Here is a 21,131-nt window from a genome sequence, read left to right on the forward strand (position 1 = left end):
AACTTTCTTACACATACAAGCATATATACATCTTATCTTTCTTTTCAAACTTTTCCACAAATGAAATCAGACTATACTTTTCTGCAACTTGCTTAATTAATAACATAACCTGAGTATTTTCCCATACCTATCTTATTCACCTTATAGAGATCTACGTTATTTTTAACAGATTCCTAGTATTCCATTTTATTCATGTATTTAATCCCCTTATTGGCTGCACTGATGGCACTGTTCCCAGATGTATGCTAGTCTAACACAAATATCCTTAAATACTTGGTAACTATACTTGCAAGATAAATTATTATACAGAGGGTTATTTGATGAAATGGTATATGAATTCTAAATTTTTATTAAATTGCACTTCAAAAAAATGTATATTGTCATCAAGAATGCAAAAACTCCAGTCTCCTCATACTCCTGTCTGATGACAATAGAGTTGTTAAAAAGAAAAAGGGTAAACTTTTAAAAGGGTGAAAACTTTAAGTACTGACACAATGTACTGTTTGGTAAAATCGCAAAAAATGATTTCACATCTGTAAATAAAAAGTTTATACATGAATGTGTATACATGTATATGTAGGCTTATTATAACGCTCAGGTCCCAACTTGCATATCCTAACAGAAAGGCCCTCTCTGTCTATCCTATTTAAAGTAACTTCCAATATACCTTCAGTAATTCTTTACCAGAGCATTATTTTTATTTCCTTTAAGTAGACACAAAAGCTAAATTATTTTATTTGTTTGCTTAATGTCTGTCTCTGCTAACAGAGCAGAAGCACTACGAGGGCAGAGAAGCACGTCTGCTTGTTGGCTATTTAATCCCTACCACACAGTGCAATGGATATAGAATTTTATATCACACGCATGATTTTGTTCAACAAATATTTACTGAATGATTAAATACAAAGACAGTGCTTGTTAACAAGGGCTCTCTCTAGAAAGTGAGATTAGGGGAAGGGTTAAAAGGTACACTTGATTTTATTTCAGTCAAGTATACATTCTTGTTTTTGACAATCAACATGTATTATATATTTTTTAAACTATTTTGGTGCCAAGTTTAGTTTTAGCCAGATCATTTCAAATACCTTGCCATCTGGTCACATAGGTTTTTTTCTTGTTTTACAAATTTAAATGATGTAACTGAATATTAAATGCATTTTTGTTGTCCATTTAAAAAACATCCTCAAACCTTGCATCACAAAGTTAACCTTTTATCTTCACTGGACTCTGGTTTAATGCTGACAATTTCCATTCAGCAGTTTTGCCTTTATATTTTCTTTCAAATTACCATTTCCTTAATTTATAACTTATAAATTTATAGCTTACAAAATGCTTAACATGTATTATTCTATTTTCCTCTCAAAGGTGTGCTGTGCAGAGATTACTGTTCATACTGACAGGTAAGAAAACTGACGCCTGGAGACACCACCTCATCGGGAGTGGGGTTAGGACACGAAGCCAGCACTTCAGGTTTTTAGCAGGAGGTTTGGTTCATTATACACATTGTGGCACGTAACATAAAATCACTAACTGGCAGTGCCTTACTCTTTCTGCAAACAATGCATCTATTCATTTCAATACCTAGACAGAAAAAGTGCTCTGAAAGGCACTTTATATTTAATGTGTATTAGCAGCTTCATTTAATAGGTTATTTGAGTGATGAGGGATCTAAGAGATCATTTAATTCCTTCGTTTTATATAAAATAAAAAACTACAGAATTTCAGTACCTGATCCAATCACTCAGCAAGTTAATGGCAGGCAAGAACTAGAACCCAGGCATTGACATTAGATGAATTTTCAATACTAGAAAATTCTTAGACATGGAATTTATGATTAAGAAGTCAAATTTCATCACCATTGTCTTGAGTTAAAACTTCCCTTAAAGTTATAATTACTGCTTCAAAGAAGCAAAATAACTGATCAGAATGTATCCTTTAATTAAAATCAGCACCAACCATCACACATTCTAGTGCTTCAGATTTAAAATATTCCACTAATGACTAACAATTTCCTGCTCTCTAGCCAACTTTAAATCATGCCAGGTCATTAGTCACTTATTCCAGAACTTTTATTATTCAGTATTTACCGCAGATACTATATGGAATTTTTTTTACCAATGTTTCTGTCAAAAAGAAAAAAAGGTGAAGCTCAACATGTATCCTTATCTACCACTGCCATGATATCCTAGAAGTCATTTAATGAGTTGGTAATGTATGAATTTCCTTTACTAAAAACAAGTTCATGTTACTCCCTTTTCACCAGCCCATCTCTCCTTACTAGAAGTAAAAAACTGCCAATTATCAGACTTGATATGAATAAATGTACAGAGAAAAACCACATTTCTGTGTTTTTACATTTCACTCTTAACATGACAGTTTTGGAACCTATTTTTAAATTCAAACTGACAGGAAGAAAGGATAATAAGTTAAAAGAGACAAAAACACATTTTACCTTAATTCTTACTATTCTTAACATACTTGCAATAATTTACATTCCAATACTTTAGAAAAAATCATTCAACAATCATAAGACAAAGTTTTAGCATAAAACAGCACAATGTGAACTTGCAGCAAATACAAATAATACTGTTATGTTACGTTAAATATTTTACAAGCCATGATCTCCTAAAATCAAGAGCTGCTGTTCCTGAAAATGCATAGAAGTAAAGTTAAATATTAAAAAATGAATGTTAATTATATTGATTAAGGAAGTATGTTTGACATCAAATTCAAAGAAACAGAGAATTAGAATGGCAGTTGCCAGGAGCTTATGGATGGAAGAAATGGGGAGATGTTGGTCAGAGGGTAGAAACTTCCAGTTTAAGACTTGTAAGTTCTAGAGACGTAATTATACAATGTTTTATATGTCAATTATACCTCAATAAAGCTGGGGGAGAAAAGAAGGTATGTTTGAGACATACTCATTCGCCAAACCTACTTCCCAATTTGATTAGAAATTCTGTTTCCTCGTGTTGTTACACAGATGTTTCATATATTTTAACTATAATTATGAAATTTCATTTAATGTTCAAAGGTGACAATTAGCTTAAAAACCATACTGTCCAAGATTTACAGCCACACACTTCCAATGGGAATCAGAAAATGCCCTCTACAAAAATAAGACTTGGTGTCAAAGATGCTCAAACACTTTCAAGTTATTTTTAAACAAAGTTCATGAAGACAAGGACCATCACACACCAGGTTTCTTTCCACTTTCCACAGTTTACTCCATGGTGCTTCTACTGCCTGAGTGTCTCTCAGATAAGCGGTGAAGGAAGGCTCTGTGCACTTCTCAGTTCCCCTGTTCGCAGCAACTCCCTGCAGTCAGCCACCACTGGCAGCTCCCAGTAGCAAGTCTGACTTTCTTCTCCTGTCTTTTCATCTTCACCCTCCTGCACCTCTTCTGCCTTTTTCCATCTACCCCAACTTCTAAAAATTTAACAAGTTTTAAGTGAAATAGATTTCCACTGACTAGAAATAACTTGGAATCACAAACTATCAGGGCTAAAAGGTGTGTATTGTACAGTCCAGTGTTTGGCAAACTTTTTCTTTAAAGGGCTGGAGAGTTAATGTTTTAGGCCTTGTGGGTCTCATGGTCTCTGTCTAATGACTCACTTCTGCTAGTGAAGTACAAAAATGACAACAGACCAGACGTGGACACAGTTGCTCTGTAAACCCATGTGTGTGGCTGTGTCCAATAAAACTCCATCCACAAAACCAGGAGATTAGTTGGATATGGCCTCTGGGCCACTGTTTGCCAACCATAATCTTGTCCATCTTCCTTTGAAAACCCCTACATCAATGATTCCCAAATAACACCCTTTAAGATATTGATGGATCTACCTTTAAAAAAGCTCCATGGCCAAGTGGATTTGGGAAATACACACATTCTGCATTTGTCTTGGAGATTCACAGTGCTATGGATGTGAAGGGAAAGAGGCTCCAAGGGGGCCAGACTCCATCCTCCCTCCTGGAGGCAGCTTGAGCCTCCAGTCCCTGTCCTACCAAATCAAGGGGTGCCAGCGAGGACTGCCAGCATCTGCCATTTATCTACTTCCTGCAACACAACCCAACTCTATTGTGAAAGGAGTTACTTGTAAGTCAGCTTCCATCCATGACAGTTTTTGGCAGAAAGTCCTCATAATGGTGTGTTTGCTATCTTTTCTAAATTTCAGCACTGATTGAAAGGTGGCTTTACTATTAAGTTAAAAAAAGAAAAACTTTTACTGATTATAAAAGTAACATAGGGTTACTTTAGAAAACTGAGAAAAGATCACCACTCAAAGATACCCCCTGGTAACATTCTGGCATGGGGATATCCAAATGTGTACATTTATTTTTTTTAAACTAAATTCAGATTATCTGGTATATGTAACTTTATATTTTACTTTACTACTTGCCGTTATTCCTGAGATTTTCCTGACATTAGTAAAGAGTATTCAAAGGCATGGGTTTTAATGACCAAATGAATTTCCCATCACAAGGTTTTACTATAATTATTTTAACTACCCCTGTTTTGGGACATGTAAGTCGCTGCTTACTCTTTCTTTCTTTATCCCTACCCTTTTCTTTTTAAATTACTAACATTAATATTAATAGTTTTTGTCCAAACCTCTGATTCCTTCCTTAGGAAAAAATCCTAAAAGAACAAATGAGTTGGGTCAGTAATTTTTAATATATAATTGTCAAAACGGTTTTGGTAAATCATATAACCATTTACATTTCCACTAAGAGTAAAGCAAAGACACAAACCTAATCACATCCTAACTAGTCATTATAAAGAAGTGTTCGTTAAAAGATAAAATCTTCATTAGGTAAAAATAGCGTTACCACTGAAGTGATTTAATTTTATACCTTTGATTTTAAGTGAGATGGAACATCCGTCATGTTTACAAGCTCTCTTTATCTTTGCTCTATTGCAAACCGTATGCTTATGTTAGCCTGTGTGCATTCTTGTTACATTCATTCAGAACATTAAGTTTTTCTGTAATTCTTATGATGTTCTGCCCTAGCTTGTCTCCTCTTTAAAGTACTTCTCTTACTATATATAAAACATTAAAATTTTTATATCCTAAAATACTAAACTTTTCATCTGTATCCCCTTTTCTTTTTTAAACTTTTTTAAATTGAGTTATAGTCATTTCACAATGTTGTGTCAAAAGTCCAGTGTAGAGCACACTTTTTCCGTTATACATGAACATACATATACATATATTCACTGTCACATTTTTTTCTCTGTGAGCTACCTTGTATACAGTTCCCTGTGCTCTACAGTATAATCTTGTTTATCTATTCTACATATTCCTGTCAGTATCTACAAATTGTGAACTCCCAGTCTATCCCTTCCCATCCCCCTCCCCCTTGGCAACCACAAGTTTGTACTCTATGTCTATGAGTCTGTTTCTGTTTTGTATTTATGTTCTTTTTTTTTTTTTAGATTCCACATATGAGCGATCTCATATGGTATTTTTCCCTTTTCTTTCTTTTGTAAGTAAAAGCAAATGGTGAGACTATTCTACCATCTTTCAAAGTTTTTATGGGCTTAATTTAAATTTTACCTATATTTTATTTTGACATAAGGTAAATATATAATTTAATTCTTTCCAAATCACCAACTAATTGTCCATGTTTCATTCAATGTATGATTCTTTCAATCCACACTCATTTGTGATTTCACTTTTTTCATACATTCAAAAATTGTGAAGTGCTATTTCTGCTACAGAAGCTTCCTTTCCCAGCTTCTTTTAGAAAATCGTATTTTTAAAGTGATGTGTTAAGACTGAGATTAAAGAGAAGACTTTAAAAAATCAGGATTGAGCAGATTCTGTTAGAAATAAGTTAAATAAATGCAACTTGTAAGAAGGAAAACCATTAAGGGAATAAATTCCATCCTTTAAGTAGATAAAGTAAGACACTGAGGTATGAGTCCACATGAAATAGTGGTGGTTTAAGGCAGAAACAAGAATGAATTTCTGACCATTAAAAATATACATATATATATATAATGGTAAAAAAATTATCAAAGGATAATGGTGATGGTATCTGTGCAGATCTTCAAGAGTATACTCAGGGATGAACTCTGGATGACTAAGACACTCCTCTGAAGGCAGAGAAGTAAGACTCAATAATATACTATCCTTTACAATTCCATTTACTGAAGAGAAGGCCAAGGAGTTTTAATTTTTAATAGTATAAAAGACTGCCACACGACACCTGGGGACACTACTGTCTACACACAGGAAAATAAACAACTGTTAGCTGCCATAATTTGTAGCAAGAGTTTGGTTTAAAATCTTGAAATCTACTGAAACCAAAACTTACTTTCTTCCAGATCTTCTGACTTCCCTGTGATTCTAGACATTTTCATCTATTTTTCTATTGTAACCCAAACTTGACACATCGTAAGTTCATGCTTTACCTCTCTAAACAAACCAGCTCTGCTCTCTTCCTTTTCAAAAACTTTGGCATAAAGTTGTTTCTAACACACTTGAAATCCTCTTTAAAGTCGACAGAATTTGTAATGATCTTCCCTTTCATCTATGGTTTGGTAATTTGTGCTTTTCTGCTTTTCTGGATCAGTCTGGTTAATGTATTCTAATGTAATTGAAATCAAAGAACCAGCTCATGGTTTCATTTACTTCCTATTTTCCATTTACTTCTGCTCTTTATCATTTTCTTCTTCTGAATGCTTCAGATTTAATTTGTTTTAATCTAGTCTTGAAAAGCTTCCCTCAAAACACTATTTTCTGCATTCTATAAATTTTGATTAGTTATATTTTCATTTTCATTCAGTTCAAACTATCTTCTGATTTCCTGTGTGAATTGTTCTTTGACATATGGAGTATTTAGAAGGGTGTTTCGTTTTCAAATATTTGAGGATTTTCCAGGTTATCTGTTATTGATTTCTAGTTTAATGCCACTGAGGTTAAAGAATGTACTTTGGATGATTTAAATCCTGTTAAATGTACTGAGACATTCTACAGCCCTGAACCACTTACATTTAATGCATTTATATTTAATGTAATTATTGATAGGACATTTAAATTTCCCATCTTGTTAGTTGTTTTTTTGATCTGTCACATTTATTCTTTGTTCCTTTTTCTCCTCTTCTCCTTCAGACTGAGTAATTTTAAGGTCCTACTATATTTCCACTTTTCACTTACTAGTCATATCTCTTCCATTTTTAGTGATTTCCTGAGGTTTACAATATGCACTTTAACTGATCACAGTCTACTTCAAGTAATACTGTATGAACTGATCTGCAACATAAGCTTACCACGTTCTACTTACTACTGTACTTCACTGTTTCTGTTATACATTTTAATTTTGTCATACATTTTAATTTTATATGTTAAGAAGTATCTTTAATTTAGAACAGAGATCAGGAAATGAGGACCTGCCACCTGTTTTTGTAAATGAAGTTTTAAGGGAGCAGTTGAGGCTGTCTGATTTACATGGTCGGGTTCATGCCACACGGGCAGAGCTGAGTGGCTGCGGAGGAGACTGGCCTACAAAACCTACAATACTTACTATCTAATCCAGCCTTTTCCTGAAAAAGTTCCCAGGCCCCTGTTAAGACAATTATCTCTTAAAGAAAGAACTTTAATTTTTTGTTTTTAAACCACTCTCACCTGCCTTGCTTCTCTGTGAAGACTCTCCAGGTGTCTGTCACGACTACTTCCGCCTGCAGAGGTCCTGGCACGGTTTCTTGTCGCCCAGTTGCTGACAATGAATCTCCCCAGCTTTTGTTCTGAAAAGGTCTGAATTTCACTTTCACTTTTGCTGGGTATATAATTTGTGTTGACTTTTCCTTTCAGTGACTTAGAAGTGCTGCTCTGCTGTCTTCTGGCTGGACCATTTCTGGCAAAAAGTCTACTAATTTTTATCTTGGTTACCCTGCATATGTCTTTTCAAAAATTTCCAGTTGCCTTCAAGGTCTTCTCATTATGTTTGCTTTTCAGTAGTTTCTGACTGTGATGGCAACAGGAGCATTTTCTTTTTACTACTATTATTATTTTTGTTTCTATTACTATCACTGTTGGTGGTGGTGGTGGTGGTGGTGGTGGTGGTTCTAGCCTACAAAGGGCTGAATCAGCTTCTTCTTGGACCTGTGGTATCATTTTGTCCATTTAAAATTTTTGACCATTATCTATTCAAATATTTGTTTTGTTCCGTTCTTACTCTCTTTTCCTCCAATTTACTTATGTTACCCATCTGATACTGTCCCATCTTAGATGCTCTGTGTCGTCCCTCTGCTTTTTGTTTCAGTTTAAATAATTTATATTAAACTATCTTCAAGTTGATTATTTCGTCAGCTGTGCTGAGTCTACTGATCATTCTGGAAGCATGTTTCACCTCTAATAATACGTTTTTTATGTTTAATAGTTTCTTTCCTCTGGCAATGGAACCCTTTCACTCTTTGTACAAATACAAGAGTCTTCAACCTCTTTATGGTTTCCATCTTACTACCAAAATTCTTCATCTGTTCACTCAAGTTATCTACCTTTTCCACTAAGTCCTCTAACATACTAATAGTTAGTTCTGACGTCCTTGTCTCATAGTTACAGCATCTGGGCCTCCCGAATTTACTTTTCTGATTATCTTTCAACAGTGCGTTAGTATTCTCTTGCTTTTTCTGTTTATGTCTAATTTTTGACTGAATGCTGAGCACAGTATACGGAACAGCAGAAACCGAGATAATTATTATTTACACTTGGAAACTGGCATGTCTGTTCTGTCAAGGCTCAAGTGTGGAGGCATTTAGTCAATTCAGGCAGGAACTGGGCTTAGTGTGGGTTTTACTGGTACCGTTCCCGTTAGCACACCACAGGCTGCTAGTTCCACTGGAGGCTACTCCTGTCTGTGCTTACGGTGAGAGACGAGGAGCCAGGGGGGTTCTCTGTTTTCCCTTTTCCTTCTCAGTTTTCCACCATTCCCGTTTACCTCCCCACAGAGGGCTCTCGCTCCACGTTCCTGACCGTGCCCCCTTCGGTAGCTCTCTGATGGGCTCATAGAATCATGGTTTTGCAGGTCATCCAGCTTTTTACTACAGGTGAGGGTAGGATGCTCTGTACACACTCTTTACAGCCTGAGAAGAGGCTCCCTTCCACCCTGATTCAGCTTCCTTTTCTATTTTTGTAAAGCATCACCATTCTTCAGTCACCCAGACAAAACCTTTGAAGTATCTCTGACTCCTCTACAACAATGTTTTATATCCAATCAGTTGATAAAGTCTGAATTAGATAAATCACTACTTCTCTTTATTAGGATCCTTTCTATTTCTCTAGTACAAGTACTTATTATTTCACAATGGATTCTTGTAACAATGTTCCTTCAATCACCCTGTCTTCTAATGAAACTGGACTTTATCACTAGACTGCCTTACTACCGCAGTGCTTTGATTGTTTATAATCAAGGCCATGATCAACCTGCTTCTATTCTGCCTTTTCAGGCCACCTTCCTACAAGAAGAGATACTCTATTTTATTTCCATGCTGACCCAGGTCCCCTTTTTAACACCTGGAAACCTTATCATTTGAGGTCTATTACAAAGGAACACTTCCCATGAAAAAACTTCCCTGTTCACACAGAATCTCTCTCTTCTGAATTGAATGCTGCTTTATCTATACTATAAAAATAACACTTATTATGGACTGGTATTAAAGTTATACACATTTCTTACATGTCTTACAATACTATAAACCTCAGAAAGGCAGAGATCAGATCTTATGAACTGTTACAGTCTCTCTTTTAGTTTTCCCATATAAATATTTATCTTGCAAATTAAAATAGCAAAATTAATAACAAGACATTTACTCTCCTTCCTAGAATCTATGCATCCTTAATACATCCCTGACAAGGTCACTAAAAAATTTCAGCAGCCCACAAAATGTTGCCTGTTTTTAAAACCTTGTCTCAAAAAGGGAAAAACACACACACTATCACAATAGTTATGACGCCAACCAAGCGATTTCAGAGGAAAGCCCAGTCAGGATTAGTTCAGGCTTCTAATGCAGCCAGCATTTACACTGTGCGAGTTACATTTCTAATAGTAATCACAAACACAAGTATACCGAAGTCCCTTTATTTAGTTCCATGGAAATAATCCTAAGAGTGCCATGACAATTACTAAGGAAAATCACTGCTGCTAATAAAGACATCAGCCCACCTAGCCCACTCTTTCTGTGAGTGCCTAAGTTGGTGATCACACGTAAGCATTTTGCCAAAACAGAAAAGTGGCACGCTTCTACTGAATTATTTTCAACAAACAAGGAACCATAATCATAGACAAACATATGAAGAAAAAGAGAAATTCTACTATTTTATGCCTTCTTATAATGACCAAGGTAATTTTAAGCAATAAAAATGATTCAGGTGGCATTTTTTCCTCTTAGTTATGCCATATAGTGGCCTTTACAAACAGGTTACTAATCACTAGCTATCCTGGAGTGACAGGCCCTGCGACAGGCGCTGGGTTCCTCGAACGCAGCCAGCCCCTTCCACCTTGCTGTTCCAGCCCCTCTTACCATGCTCGAGGATGATCAGCTGGGCTCCTGCCTGCGCATTTCCCACATCATTCTCAGCAATGCACTGGTAGAACCCTTCATCTGATTTCACCAGACCCAAAACTTGAAGATTATGTTCCTTCTGAGGAGGACAAACATAAACAAAATTTTATGATTCAACTGATGAACAGTTCAAAATCTCAAGGATATGCACTTTCTGGAGAGGAAAAACAAGTAAAATTGTATGATCCAGTTACTGAATATTAACTACCTATGTATCTATTAACTCAATTTTTTTGAAAAGGCACTGACTTAACTGACTAGAAAAGAAAACACTATCATTAGTAATTAAGAACTCAATCCTTACATGAAGTCATATCCATGATGTTTGTAAACTTGTATACATCTTTGCTTGAAAAAAGTATCTGGCACGCAGTACCAGGTGACCACAGTGGGAAGTCTGAATTTGTGAATTCAAGGCATCTTCTTAAAATTATCTTTAATATCAGTAGTTCTAACACATTAGACTATAATAAGTTAAACAAGACGACATATATACAAGCTGCCCTTAAACTATAAAGTGCTACATAAATGTCAACTACTATTACTGCTATTGATGTAACCCAAAATGGGCTTAGGAGTTTATAATATGGTATGAAAATAATGAAAAATGGTAAGTTAATCATAACACGGTGCTTTTTAATTAGGGTTAAATACTTGTGAATTACTTTTTGTAATATATGAGATTATGCATTTCAAAAACAGTAAATATATTCCTACGAAGAACGAATTACTTCCATGAGAAATTCATAATGAAACATTAAGTCTTTAACAACCATAATTACTTCTGATTATGTCTATAAATGTCATGTATGCATCTCAAGATATCTCATTCATCTTTATCACTAAAATCTAGATAGTTCTGTTAGTAAGATGTTAGGTAATGCTAATAATAACAGTAGATAATATTTACTAAGCATTTACTATATATATATGAAGCAAAAAGCAATAATGGCTGAATATTCTTAAAAAGACTGAAGGCTAATTATTTACTTTTGCTTTACTTTTTAAAAGAACCTTTGTATCTATTGTCACAACTGTCCAACACTGGGTCATACTTAATTTGAAGGGCCTGAGCATCAGTATATGAAGGACAGAATTCTGCTCCTTGAACAGAGAGCTATGAAGACAACTGGTGCACGTGTGTACACGCACAGGACACTCACCACCCAGAAAGTCGTGGCAGCTGTGTTTAAGGCTGCTAGCATGCTTCGGTAGGAGCAGTAGACTGTGGGCCAGGAGATCTGGACTAGGCTGAGTTCAACCACTCATCTGCTATGTGATCATTCAGAGCTACCAAAATATTTCTGGGCTCAGCTTTCTCAGCAGCCAATGAAGAGATTATATTCTAAGTGAATTTTTCTATCTTCTCTTACATACAGCAGTTTATGTACTACAGATAACAGGTTTCTTGGTGATTACATTTAAAGATTTAAAGGTTTCAGAGATAAGCTTCTTTGAAAAATACTTACTACAATCTTAAAGTAATCACTTGGGATAACCATATCCCCATTCTTGACCCACTTCACAGTTGGAGTTGGCTTCCCAGTCACTTCACACTCAAATACAATATCCATAGATTCATGAGCATATATATTAGTAGGCCGCTTTAGGAATTCAGGTTGGGCTTTAAAATAGAAAGGAAATTAAGATATTAACAAAATCAGGTAACTATAAGTAGTGTTTTAAAATCATAGAATTCACAGAATGTTTAATTATTTGAAGCTCTCATACATTTTTACAAAAACGTGTAACAAGTATATATGTTTAAATATATGTTAAGAACACAGTATCTTTAAAAATTGATATTCTGGTATAATTAACTGGAAGAGTAATTATAAAGATGATTTCTGAGTTTCTCTGTTGAGAAATATTTACTAAGTTGACTGTACTGGAGAAATTAAAAATAGGAACATTCTAAGCGACCTAAAAATGAATTTTGGAAGAGTCACAATTAAAATTCAAAGAGTTGAGAAGACTGACTTTATCTTTCTTTTCACTCAGCTTGATGAGTAACCAAAAAAAAAAAAAAATAGTAGTACAAATGTCACATGAGAGGCCTCAAATAGCTCACTTGCTGAAAAACACACACATCCCCATTAGTAACACCCCTCATTACACGAACTGGTTTTAAGGGTGGGAGGTAGAGTGACAGAATCTTTGGGGCAAAGAGCCTGAATATTCCAGTGTCTCCCTTTCCCCTTAACCCAAAGCTGTAAATCACTGACTTACAAATAACAGATGATTCACTTTAATTGGACAAACAAGGTGCACTCGTTAATTAATGTTTCTTTTAATCTACAGGTAATCTTTAACCTTTGTTTGCAATGTGTTTGCTGAAGAAGTCGTTTGTCCCATACAGAGTTTCCTGTACTCTGTCTTTTGCTGACTGCATTGCCGTAGGAGTAATTTAACATGTTCATCCTCCTTACGGGCAATTGAATGTAGAAGCTTGACTGGAGTCAGGCTCCCTGTCCCCACGCCCCCCAACACCACTTCATAGGCAGCGCCTTGTCCTTCCAGCAGGAGGGTTCATAATGTGTGGCTGTGTCTCTTTTCTTGATGTTAATAGTCTTTGATAATCACTGCCTGTGCAAAACGAGTTGCAAAATAGTAATATTCTCATTCTCTCATTCCTTCTATAAAGAGAAACATCCCCTCATCAATTAGCTGGTTGTCTCCAAGCACAGTTCTTATAGAAAGAGCACGATAATGCTTGATTCTTTCCTTCAGCTTACCAGTTTTCAAGACAATGATCTGGTTCTCTAATGTCATCTGCCAAATGTGATCACTGAAGGCTTTTTTTAAAACTGAAGTACAGTCAATTTACAATGTTGTATTAACTTCTGGTGTACAGCACAGTGATTTATTTATACATATATATATTCCTTTTCATATTTTTTCATTATAGGCTATTACAAGGTATTGAATATAGTTCCCTGTGCTGTACAGTAGGACCTTGTTGTTTATCTTGAAGTATCCTTATGAGTTCATGGACTAAAATATATTTGGCTTGTTTCAATCCGTGGAAGTTATTCTTTTCCTTCTCAAACTGACCCATCTTTGATCAACAGAAGCCCGAGTTCACTGGAAATTTCTGAGTCCTTTCTGACACGACCAGAGTGGTCTTTAGCATCTTCTGGTCACTGTTTTTAGCCTCTATTTGTGGACAAAGCTAGGAATTATGTACTTTTTAAACATAAAATTCATCATGATTTCATCCTGGTATTTCCAATTAAATTTGGGACTATAAGTTTTAACAGAATCGTATTCATTTCACATCTGTATCTCCTTTCTCACATGCCAAAAATCTCTGTTCTCAATGACAACAACTTATTAACTTACATGTTTTTTCTTGCACTCAGTAGTCTCAGAATAACAATATCAACATTTCCACCAAGAGAAAACAGTTGAAGATTTTTGGAATTCTTTTTTTCCTTGAGTAAACTTCACTAGTATATATAGTCCCGTTACTATTTTAAATTTATTTGGAATAGTAACTTTCACGTGGAGTTTTAACTTTCTATTTGGCTACACGACCAAGTAGTTTTACATGCTTAGAGTCACTTGTTTCATCTTACTTTTCCCTTTTCAGGAATTTTAAATCTACAAAAAGAAAGGTATATTCCAGTAAGACTTGCTTCTAACCCTGTTCTCTCTACCCTCATTCCTCCTTTCCCCTGTAGAGAGCCATTTAAAAAATGTTATGATTTATCCTTTCATTTTTAAAATTATAAGCAGCTGTATATACAATTTGTACCCATCCCTTGTCTTAAAATAGTAACATACTAAATTTTTTCTACCTTCAAAACATTTAATCTTAACCACTATGGTACCACGTTTCTGATGAAATGACACTCCTTGAGCCTCAAGGACTGAGGCTTCCCCTAAGGCAGGGTGCGTAATTCTGGAAAACACAGCAAAATCCTCTTCAAAAGAAAATCCAATTAATGTAATTTTAGTATGCATATTTAGTAAACAGACTTTCAAAGCCTATTAGAAAAAAAAAATCATCGCAATGTTCATCATTTAGTTTTCCCTTTCATGAATTATAAAATAATGCCTTTACAATGTTCCCTGGATTTTAACATCTCTGTAGATGGTATTCACACCAATTAAACACAATGAAAGAGCAGATGTTTGTGGCTGGGAAGTTAAAATGATAACCAGAGAGCAAATGAGTCAATTACCATAGGAAAATAAGCACCATAATGGAAGATTATGCATTTTGTTACCAAAGAGATAATTAAGCTTCAAGCTCTCTTTGACAGCTCCCTATCCCTTCTAATGCTACCATCATTTCAAGAATAATTTTAATTGCTAAATGCACAAGTAGGACTTAATACTAAAACATATTATACTTGCAAAATTCTCTTACTGGAAACATCACTTAATTCCATCACTGTTACGTAATGCTGGAAACTGCCTCTCAATTCAAACAGGAAACAATGTAGTGCCAACACCAATGCTTCAAGGTTACTTTATTATGCTGTTATTTAGAAGATTGTAACGGTTTTTGTTTACATTAGCTCTGAACTGTTGGAGTTCTATTGTTTGATTTTAAAGGCTTAAGTATTTAAAATTCTTAAATAGCACTTTAAGTAGAGAAATAAAGTCATTTTGTCCATTTTATGTTGTACTGCACAGTTGGCTCTTCTTAAGTTTCTTTTCAATAATTCACAAAATTACATGTAAGTCCTTAAAAAAAAAAAAACCCAACAAATAAAACCCAAGCATTTTTAACAGCCTGAAATCACTTCAGGGATGTTATTTGACAGTCCAGTCACAAGCCTGCTGTAAGTAATGATTCAACTAACAAAGCACCAGAACCCTCCCGCACTTCTTGGAAAAGCTTCTTATTCCAAAGAAAGTGAATGGGTTTTCCTTCATCTCCAGGAGAGACAGACGGAGTGATAAAACTATGAAGCAACATTATGACAGAGGTGCCACATGACCTCGAAATTCCCTGTCTACCCTTCCACCCCTGCACCTCCAGGTCCGCTGCACTGCACCACCTCAACGTTACCTCTCGGTTTAGCCAACAGGTACTCATCCTTCAGATTTTAAAAAACAATTCCTTACAGAAGCTTTTCCTGATCCACAGGCCCCCTTTTCTCCTCTGCATTCCTAGGCCATCACCGCCCTATTTACCACTGAAACCCCAGTGGTTTAAACCTTAACACATGTTCAAAGCGTATTTGTTGAAATAAATGGTTAGCTGAATTCTAAAAATACCATTAGTCGGCACTATCAGAAAATCAGATATTGAGAATATTTTCAAGGATTCTCAAGTTTCTCAAGGATTTAATGTTTTATACCACTGTTTCTCCAATAGGAGTCATAAATTTATTCTTTGCTGTCTATGAATTTTCTGCATAAGTTTTAAACTTGGCTTTTAAACACTTAGGATAACGTAAAATCTTAAGCATATAATTCCAGCACTCATATGTGTGTTTATGTTTACAAGTTTGCTTCTCTACTGTGGAATTTAATATTTGTGCAATGTTTCTCAAACTTGGGGTTTAGGGTCCTTAAAGCTCTTAAATTTCACAAACTGCTCTACACGTAATTTTTTTGGGGGGTGAAGAACTCATAAAAATCTTTACTAAATATAGGCTACCCTTCCTTAACAAGACTGAACATACTTGAGTCTTTGAATGCTATCCTAATATTATCATGATGAACGTTAACTGTGTACCACATTTACACAGAGAAGGCATGGAGGCCTCACGGTGGATTACTCTCACTTGGCATTGTAAGTACGTTGGAAATGCTCCCTAAATATAGTTGAACTCAATCTATAATTTTCAGCTATAATGCTGAAAGCCGCATACAAACGACTTAGGACAATGTTTCTCCAAGTGAGATTCGCAGACTACTTGCAGAGGCACACAAAGACACAGAAAGATGTTGAATTTTGGGCCTCACTACATATGCCTGAGAATTCCAAAAGATAAGGCCACAAAAATCATCATTTTAACAAGATCTCCCAGATTATTCTATCATGCTGAAGTGTGAGGACCCTGCATTAGTCACTAAAGGAGACTACTGTATATATGATCCCCATTTTATATACACAGAGAGCCCCCCAATTCTTGTACCTTCCAGGACCACAGAGTTCATTCCTTTGCTCAATCACTAAACAAGTATTTAATGAGCAACTACTAAGCTACAAAGACATTTTACTGGATGCTGTGAGATAGGTAATAAGGACATGCACTTAAAAAAACTGTAAGACAGAACAGTATGACGTCTTAAGAGAAGAAGAAAAAGTGTTACACGGATGTGAATTCAAAAGGGAGAGACATAACTAACTAGTGATGCAGAGAAAGAAATACAGAACACTGGACATCGGTCCAGTGTTATCTCACAGGAGGGTAACTGGGAAGCTGTCAAACAAAAGGAGTGACTTGTTACCACACACTTTTTCCTTCAATTTAAAAAACTGTGGTAGAACAAACGTAAGACAAAATGGACTATCCCGACCACTTTTAAGTGCACAGTTCAGTGGTATTAGTACATTTATATTTTGGGGCAACTACCATCACAATCCACCTCCAGAACTCTTTTCACCTTGTAAAACTGAGTATGAGTGTACAATTATCCCCAGAGATCCTTCTTTCAGTTCTCTAGAACTGCTGGAGCACATGGTAATTTCTATTTTTACGTTACTGAGGAACCACCGTACTGGTTTCTACAGTGGCTACAGATTCCCACCAACATTACACAAGGGCTCCATTGTCTCCACATCCTCAGGAACACTTATATTTCCTGGTTTTCTGATGGCAGACACCCTAGTGGGTGTGAGGTGGTACTGCACTGTACCACATATGCTTTTGAACCATTTGATTTTTCACCGTGTTCATAGATCACCTATTTAAAAAATTTGTATTGACGACTAGATAATGTGGATTTATCTGCTCCTTACTCCTCCCTCGTATTCTTTCAATTCGTTCTGTTATCTTTTGCTTTCTTTTCTCCATTTTTCTATCATTTTCAAAGTTTAAAAACGGAGTAAGTATTCAGTAAAAAGGTGTAAAAATACAGGAAACATAAAATCCTCACCTTTACCAAGTTCATACAATATCACTATACTCCCCAGAGATAAACACTATTAATGTTTTTCATGTGTGAGCCTTCCAAACTTTTTCCTATGTATTTCAAACACGTTATACACATTTTAAAAATACAAAATGGATCAGCCAATAAACACTCTTCTGTACCCTGTGTTTCTCTTTTACTAATTTTACGTATCAGTATATAGTGGCCACCTCTTTTGTGACAGCAGCAGGTTGGTCCATAGCCTGGAGCAAAAAGACCAAATTAACTTTCTATTCTTATAGAAAATGACTTAAAAAAAAATAATTGTCATAGGAGGAGACAATCAAATAAAATGCAGCCAAAACAAATACTACATAAGTGTATGAGACAGTCAAAAATAAATGTTATTTTTTCTGGATTTTTGTATTGTTTGTAATGTTTATCAGCTTTTAAAAAACTAATTTGTTGTGCTTTTTTCCCTCATTGTAAATAACTGCTCTATTCATTTTCGTACACGGATTCCAAAATAATTTTCACTCTAGGATCCACAAAAGCTGGATCTGCTCCTGATGAGAATAAACTCTGACTGCCTGTTACATCTAATGCTACATTTGCACACATTTTTGTTTGACTAGGCATAGAACAGCTCTAGAAGGATCTAAAGAAATTAACGGTAGTGGCTGCTTCTGTGGAGGGAGGCTCAGACACGGTAATATTTCATTATATATCCTTTTTAAAAATCTTCTGCATATATTACCTATTAAAAATGTTTAAATTAAAGTAATAAAAGTGGAGAGGCATACATTCACCTGGTAGGTGGGGCAGATGTAGTTTTGTAAAAGGGTTAATTATAATTCTTTTGATGTTAATCTATAAATTCAATGAAATACCATTTGAAATCCCAAGAAAAATTTTAAGAAAATCTGACAAGCTGATTCCACAGCTTGTTCTTAATTCTATCTATTAAAAAACGTGAGAATCTATATATAAAACAGAAACAGACTCACAGACACAGAAAACAATCCTTTGGTTACCAAAGGGGAAAGGGAGTGGGGGAGGGATAAATCAGGAGTATGGGATTAACAGATACAAACTCCTATACATAAAACAGGTAAGCAACAAGGATCTACTGTAGAGCACAGAGAACTATATTCAACATCATCTAATAACCTACAGTGGAAAATAATCTGAAAAACTATGTTTAACTGAGTCACTCTGTTGTACACCTGAAATTAACAGAATACTATAAATCAACTATATTTCATTGAAAAATTCTAAAAATGTGAAAAAAAATCTTTTTGAAAAGAACGAAGGGCTCTTAACTAAATATCAAAACTACAACTCAGACAGTACTGATATAGAACAGACACACTGATCAACAAAACAGAGTCTAGAAATAAGAACCATGTAATTTTGGAAAATGGGATTATATAGGGGTGATATTTTAAATCACTGGGGGGCAAGAATAGTATTGGGGCAACAATCCATTTGGGAAAATATAAAGTTTGATCTCTACTTATGATATATTTAAAAAACTTCAGATGAGGGGGAGGGTATAGCTCAAAGTGGCAGAGCTCATGCTTAGCATGCATGACGAGGTCCTGGGTTCAATCCCCAGTACCTCCTCTAAAAAAAAGTAAATAAGTAAACCTAATTACTCCCCACTCACAGACACACACACAAAAAGCCTTCAGATAGACCAAGAAGTAAAAATAAACTACAAAAGTATTAGAAGAAAATGGGAAGGAATTTTTTAACTGGAGGGAGGGGAAGGTGTGCAGCCTAACTAAGCAAGATCCACTTTCAAAAGGAAAAATCCCAACGTAGTTAACTGTTTTCTATATGATAAAATATGCCTTAAAATTAAGAGATAAATTACAGGAATGTTCACAGCAGCTTTAAGTTGCCAAAATTTGGAAACAACCCAAATGTCCATCAGAGGGGAATAAACAGCTGTGGCACATTTAAACAGTGGACCACTACTCAGCAGAAAAGGAATGAACTACCGATTCATGCAACAGCATGGCTGAATCTCAAAATAAGCATGTTGAATAAAGCAAGACAAAAAAACAGCACACGCTTGTGCAATCCCATGCATGTAAATCTCTAGAAAATGCCGAGTAATGACAGTGACAGAGGCCGATGTGGCTCCGTGGAGACAAGGGGCGTGAAGGGCAGGTGGGAGGGACACCAGGAGGCACTGGAAAACTCTGGGGAATGACGAATACGTTAAATATCTCGACTGTGGGTAAACATAAAATTTACCCAACTGCACACTTTACATATGTGCAGTGCACTGTATTGTATCAACTATTACCTCAATAAAGCTGCTAAATGACACAGGTGAAATATCTGAATTATTTGCAATTCATATGTCAAAGAATATTCAGAATACATAAAAAGTTCTACAAGTCAATAAAAGACAACTCAAAAACTATGCACTATTTTGTAGCTTCCTGTGAATCTGTATTTCAAAATAAAAATTTTAAAAACTTTCATTATTAAAAAAAAAATTGTCCAACAAGAACAAAGAAAATAAAAGTAAGGCAATAAAAATCTAAAAAGATGGCAAACCTCCTGTGAATTAAAAAGCAAAATGTCTTTCCCCCATCCCACTGGCACAGACTAAACAGCTTGATGACAGCGACGTGGGGGAAGCTATGGGAGAACCAGCATATTCCCACTCATACTAAGGAGTAACTAAAGCGATACCACCTGTCCGGAGGGCAAGCTGGCAAGATACGTCACTATTTAAAACATGAATACCTTTGACCTGACAGCAGTAATGCTAGGAATTATCATAAAAAGGTAACCAAACGTTAAACCGTACAAATGTATAAAGAGGTTCTTAAAGGTGTCAGTTACGGCAGTAAAACACTAGAAACCACCGAAATGGTTGCTAGGGGCCTGGACAGACAAATGGAAACACTGGAATATTACACAGCAGGGGTCAACAAATTATGGGTCTTTTTTTTTTTTTTTTTACAAATAAAGTCATGTTGGAACACAGTCATGCTCATCAGGTTAGGTACAGCTTATAAGCTGCCTTTCTGCGGCAATGCCAGAACCGAGCAGCTGTGACACAGGCTGCAAGGTGCACAAAACTAAAACAGTGTCTATCTGGTCCTTAAGGAAAATTCTGCTGGCTCTATTGTAATTCCACTACATATAATACAGATTTGCACATCCTGACACAGAAAGACGAGCCCATGATACCCAAAAGACACAGAAAAAAAAAAAAACACATGAGTATTATCTCAATTTTTTAAAAAACATGTATTTTCTCATGAAACCACTGGAAATATATAAACTGAAAGGTTAACAGCAATGTTATTTGTGGGTAACGGGATTTTAGGTGAGTAATTTTTCTTTCCAGATTTCTTTTGCTTTTGTGGAGGGAACAATAAAATACCAATTATTCTTGTAATCTAAAAAAATGATAGAATTATTTCTGTAGTATCAGTTGGATGTCGTTCCCTGAGTAATAATCCAGTTCAAACCAGTAAATGATCATTAAGCTTCTTCT

At 35.5% G+C, this 21,131-nt stretch overlaps 1 protein-coding gene across 9 annotated transcripts in view; it reads right to left on the minus strand.

Moving 5' to 3' along the window:
• NEO1 (neogenin 1) overlaps window positions 1-21,131 on the minus strand; it is a 158,089-nt gene that overhangs the window by 68,036 nt on the left and 68,922 nt on the right. For all 9 annotated transcript variants that reach the window (XM_064480726.1, XM_064480725.1, XM_064480724.1 and 6 more), the window contains exons 6-7: window positions 12,037-12,191; window positions 10,526-10,646 (exon numbers count right to left, since the gene is read on the minus strand). In XM_064480726.1, the coding sequence (XP_064336796.1) occupies window positions 10,526-10,646; window positions 12,037-12,191 (276 nt within the window). The remainder of the gene's footprint in view (window positions 1-10,525; window positions 10,647-12,036; window positions 12,192-21,131) is intronic.

Source organism: Camelus dromedarius, chromosome 29, assembly GCF_036321535.1.
Source record: "Camelus dromedarius isolate mCamDro1 chromosome 29, mCamDro1.pat, whole genome shotgun sequence".
Classification (NCBI taxonomy): domain Eukaryota; kingdom Metazoa; phylum Chordata; class Mammalia; order Artiodactyla; family Camelidae; genus Camelus; species Camelus dromedarius.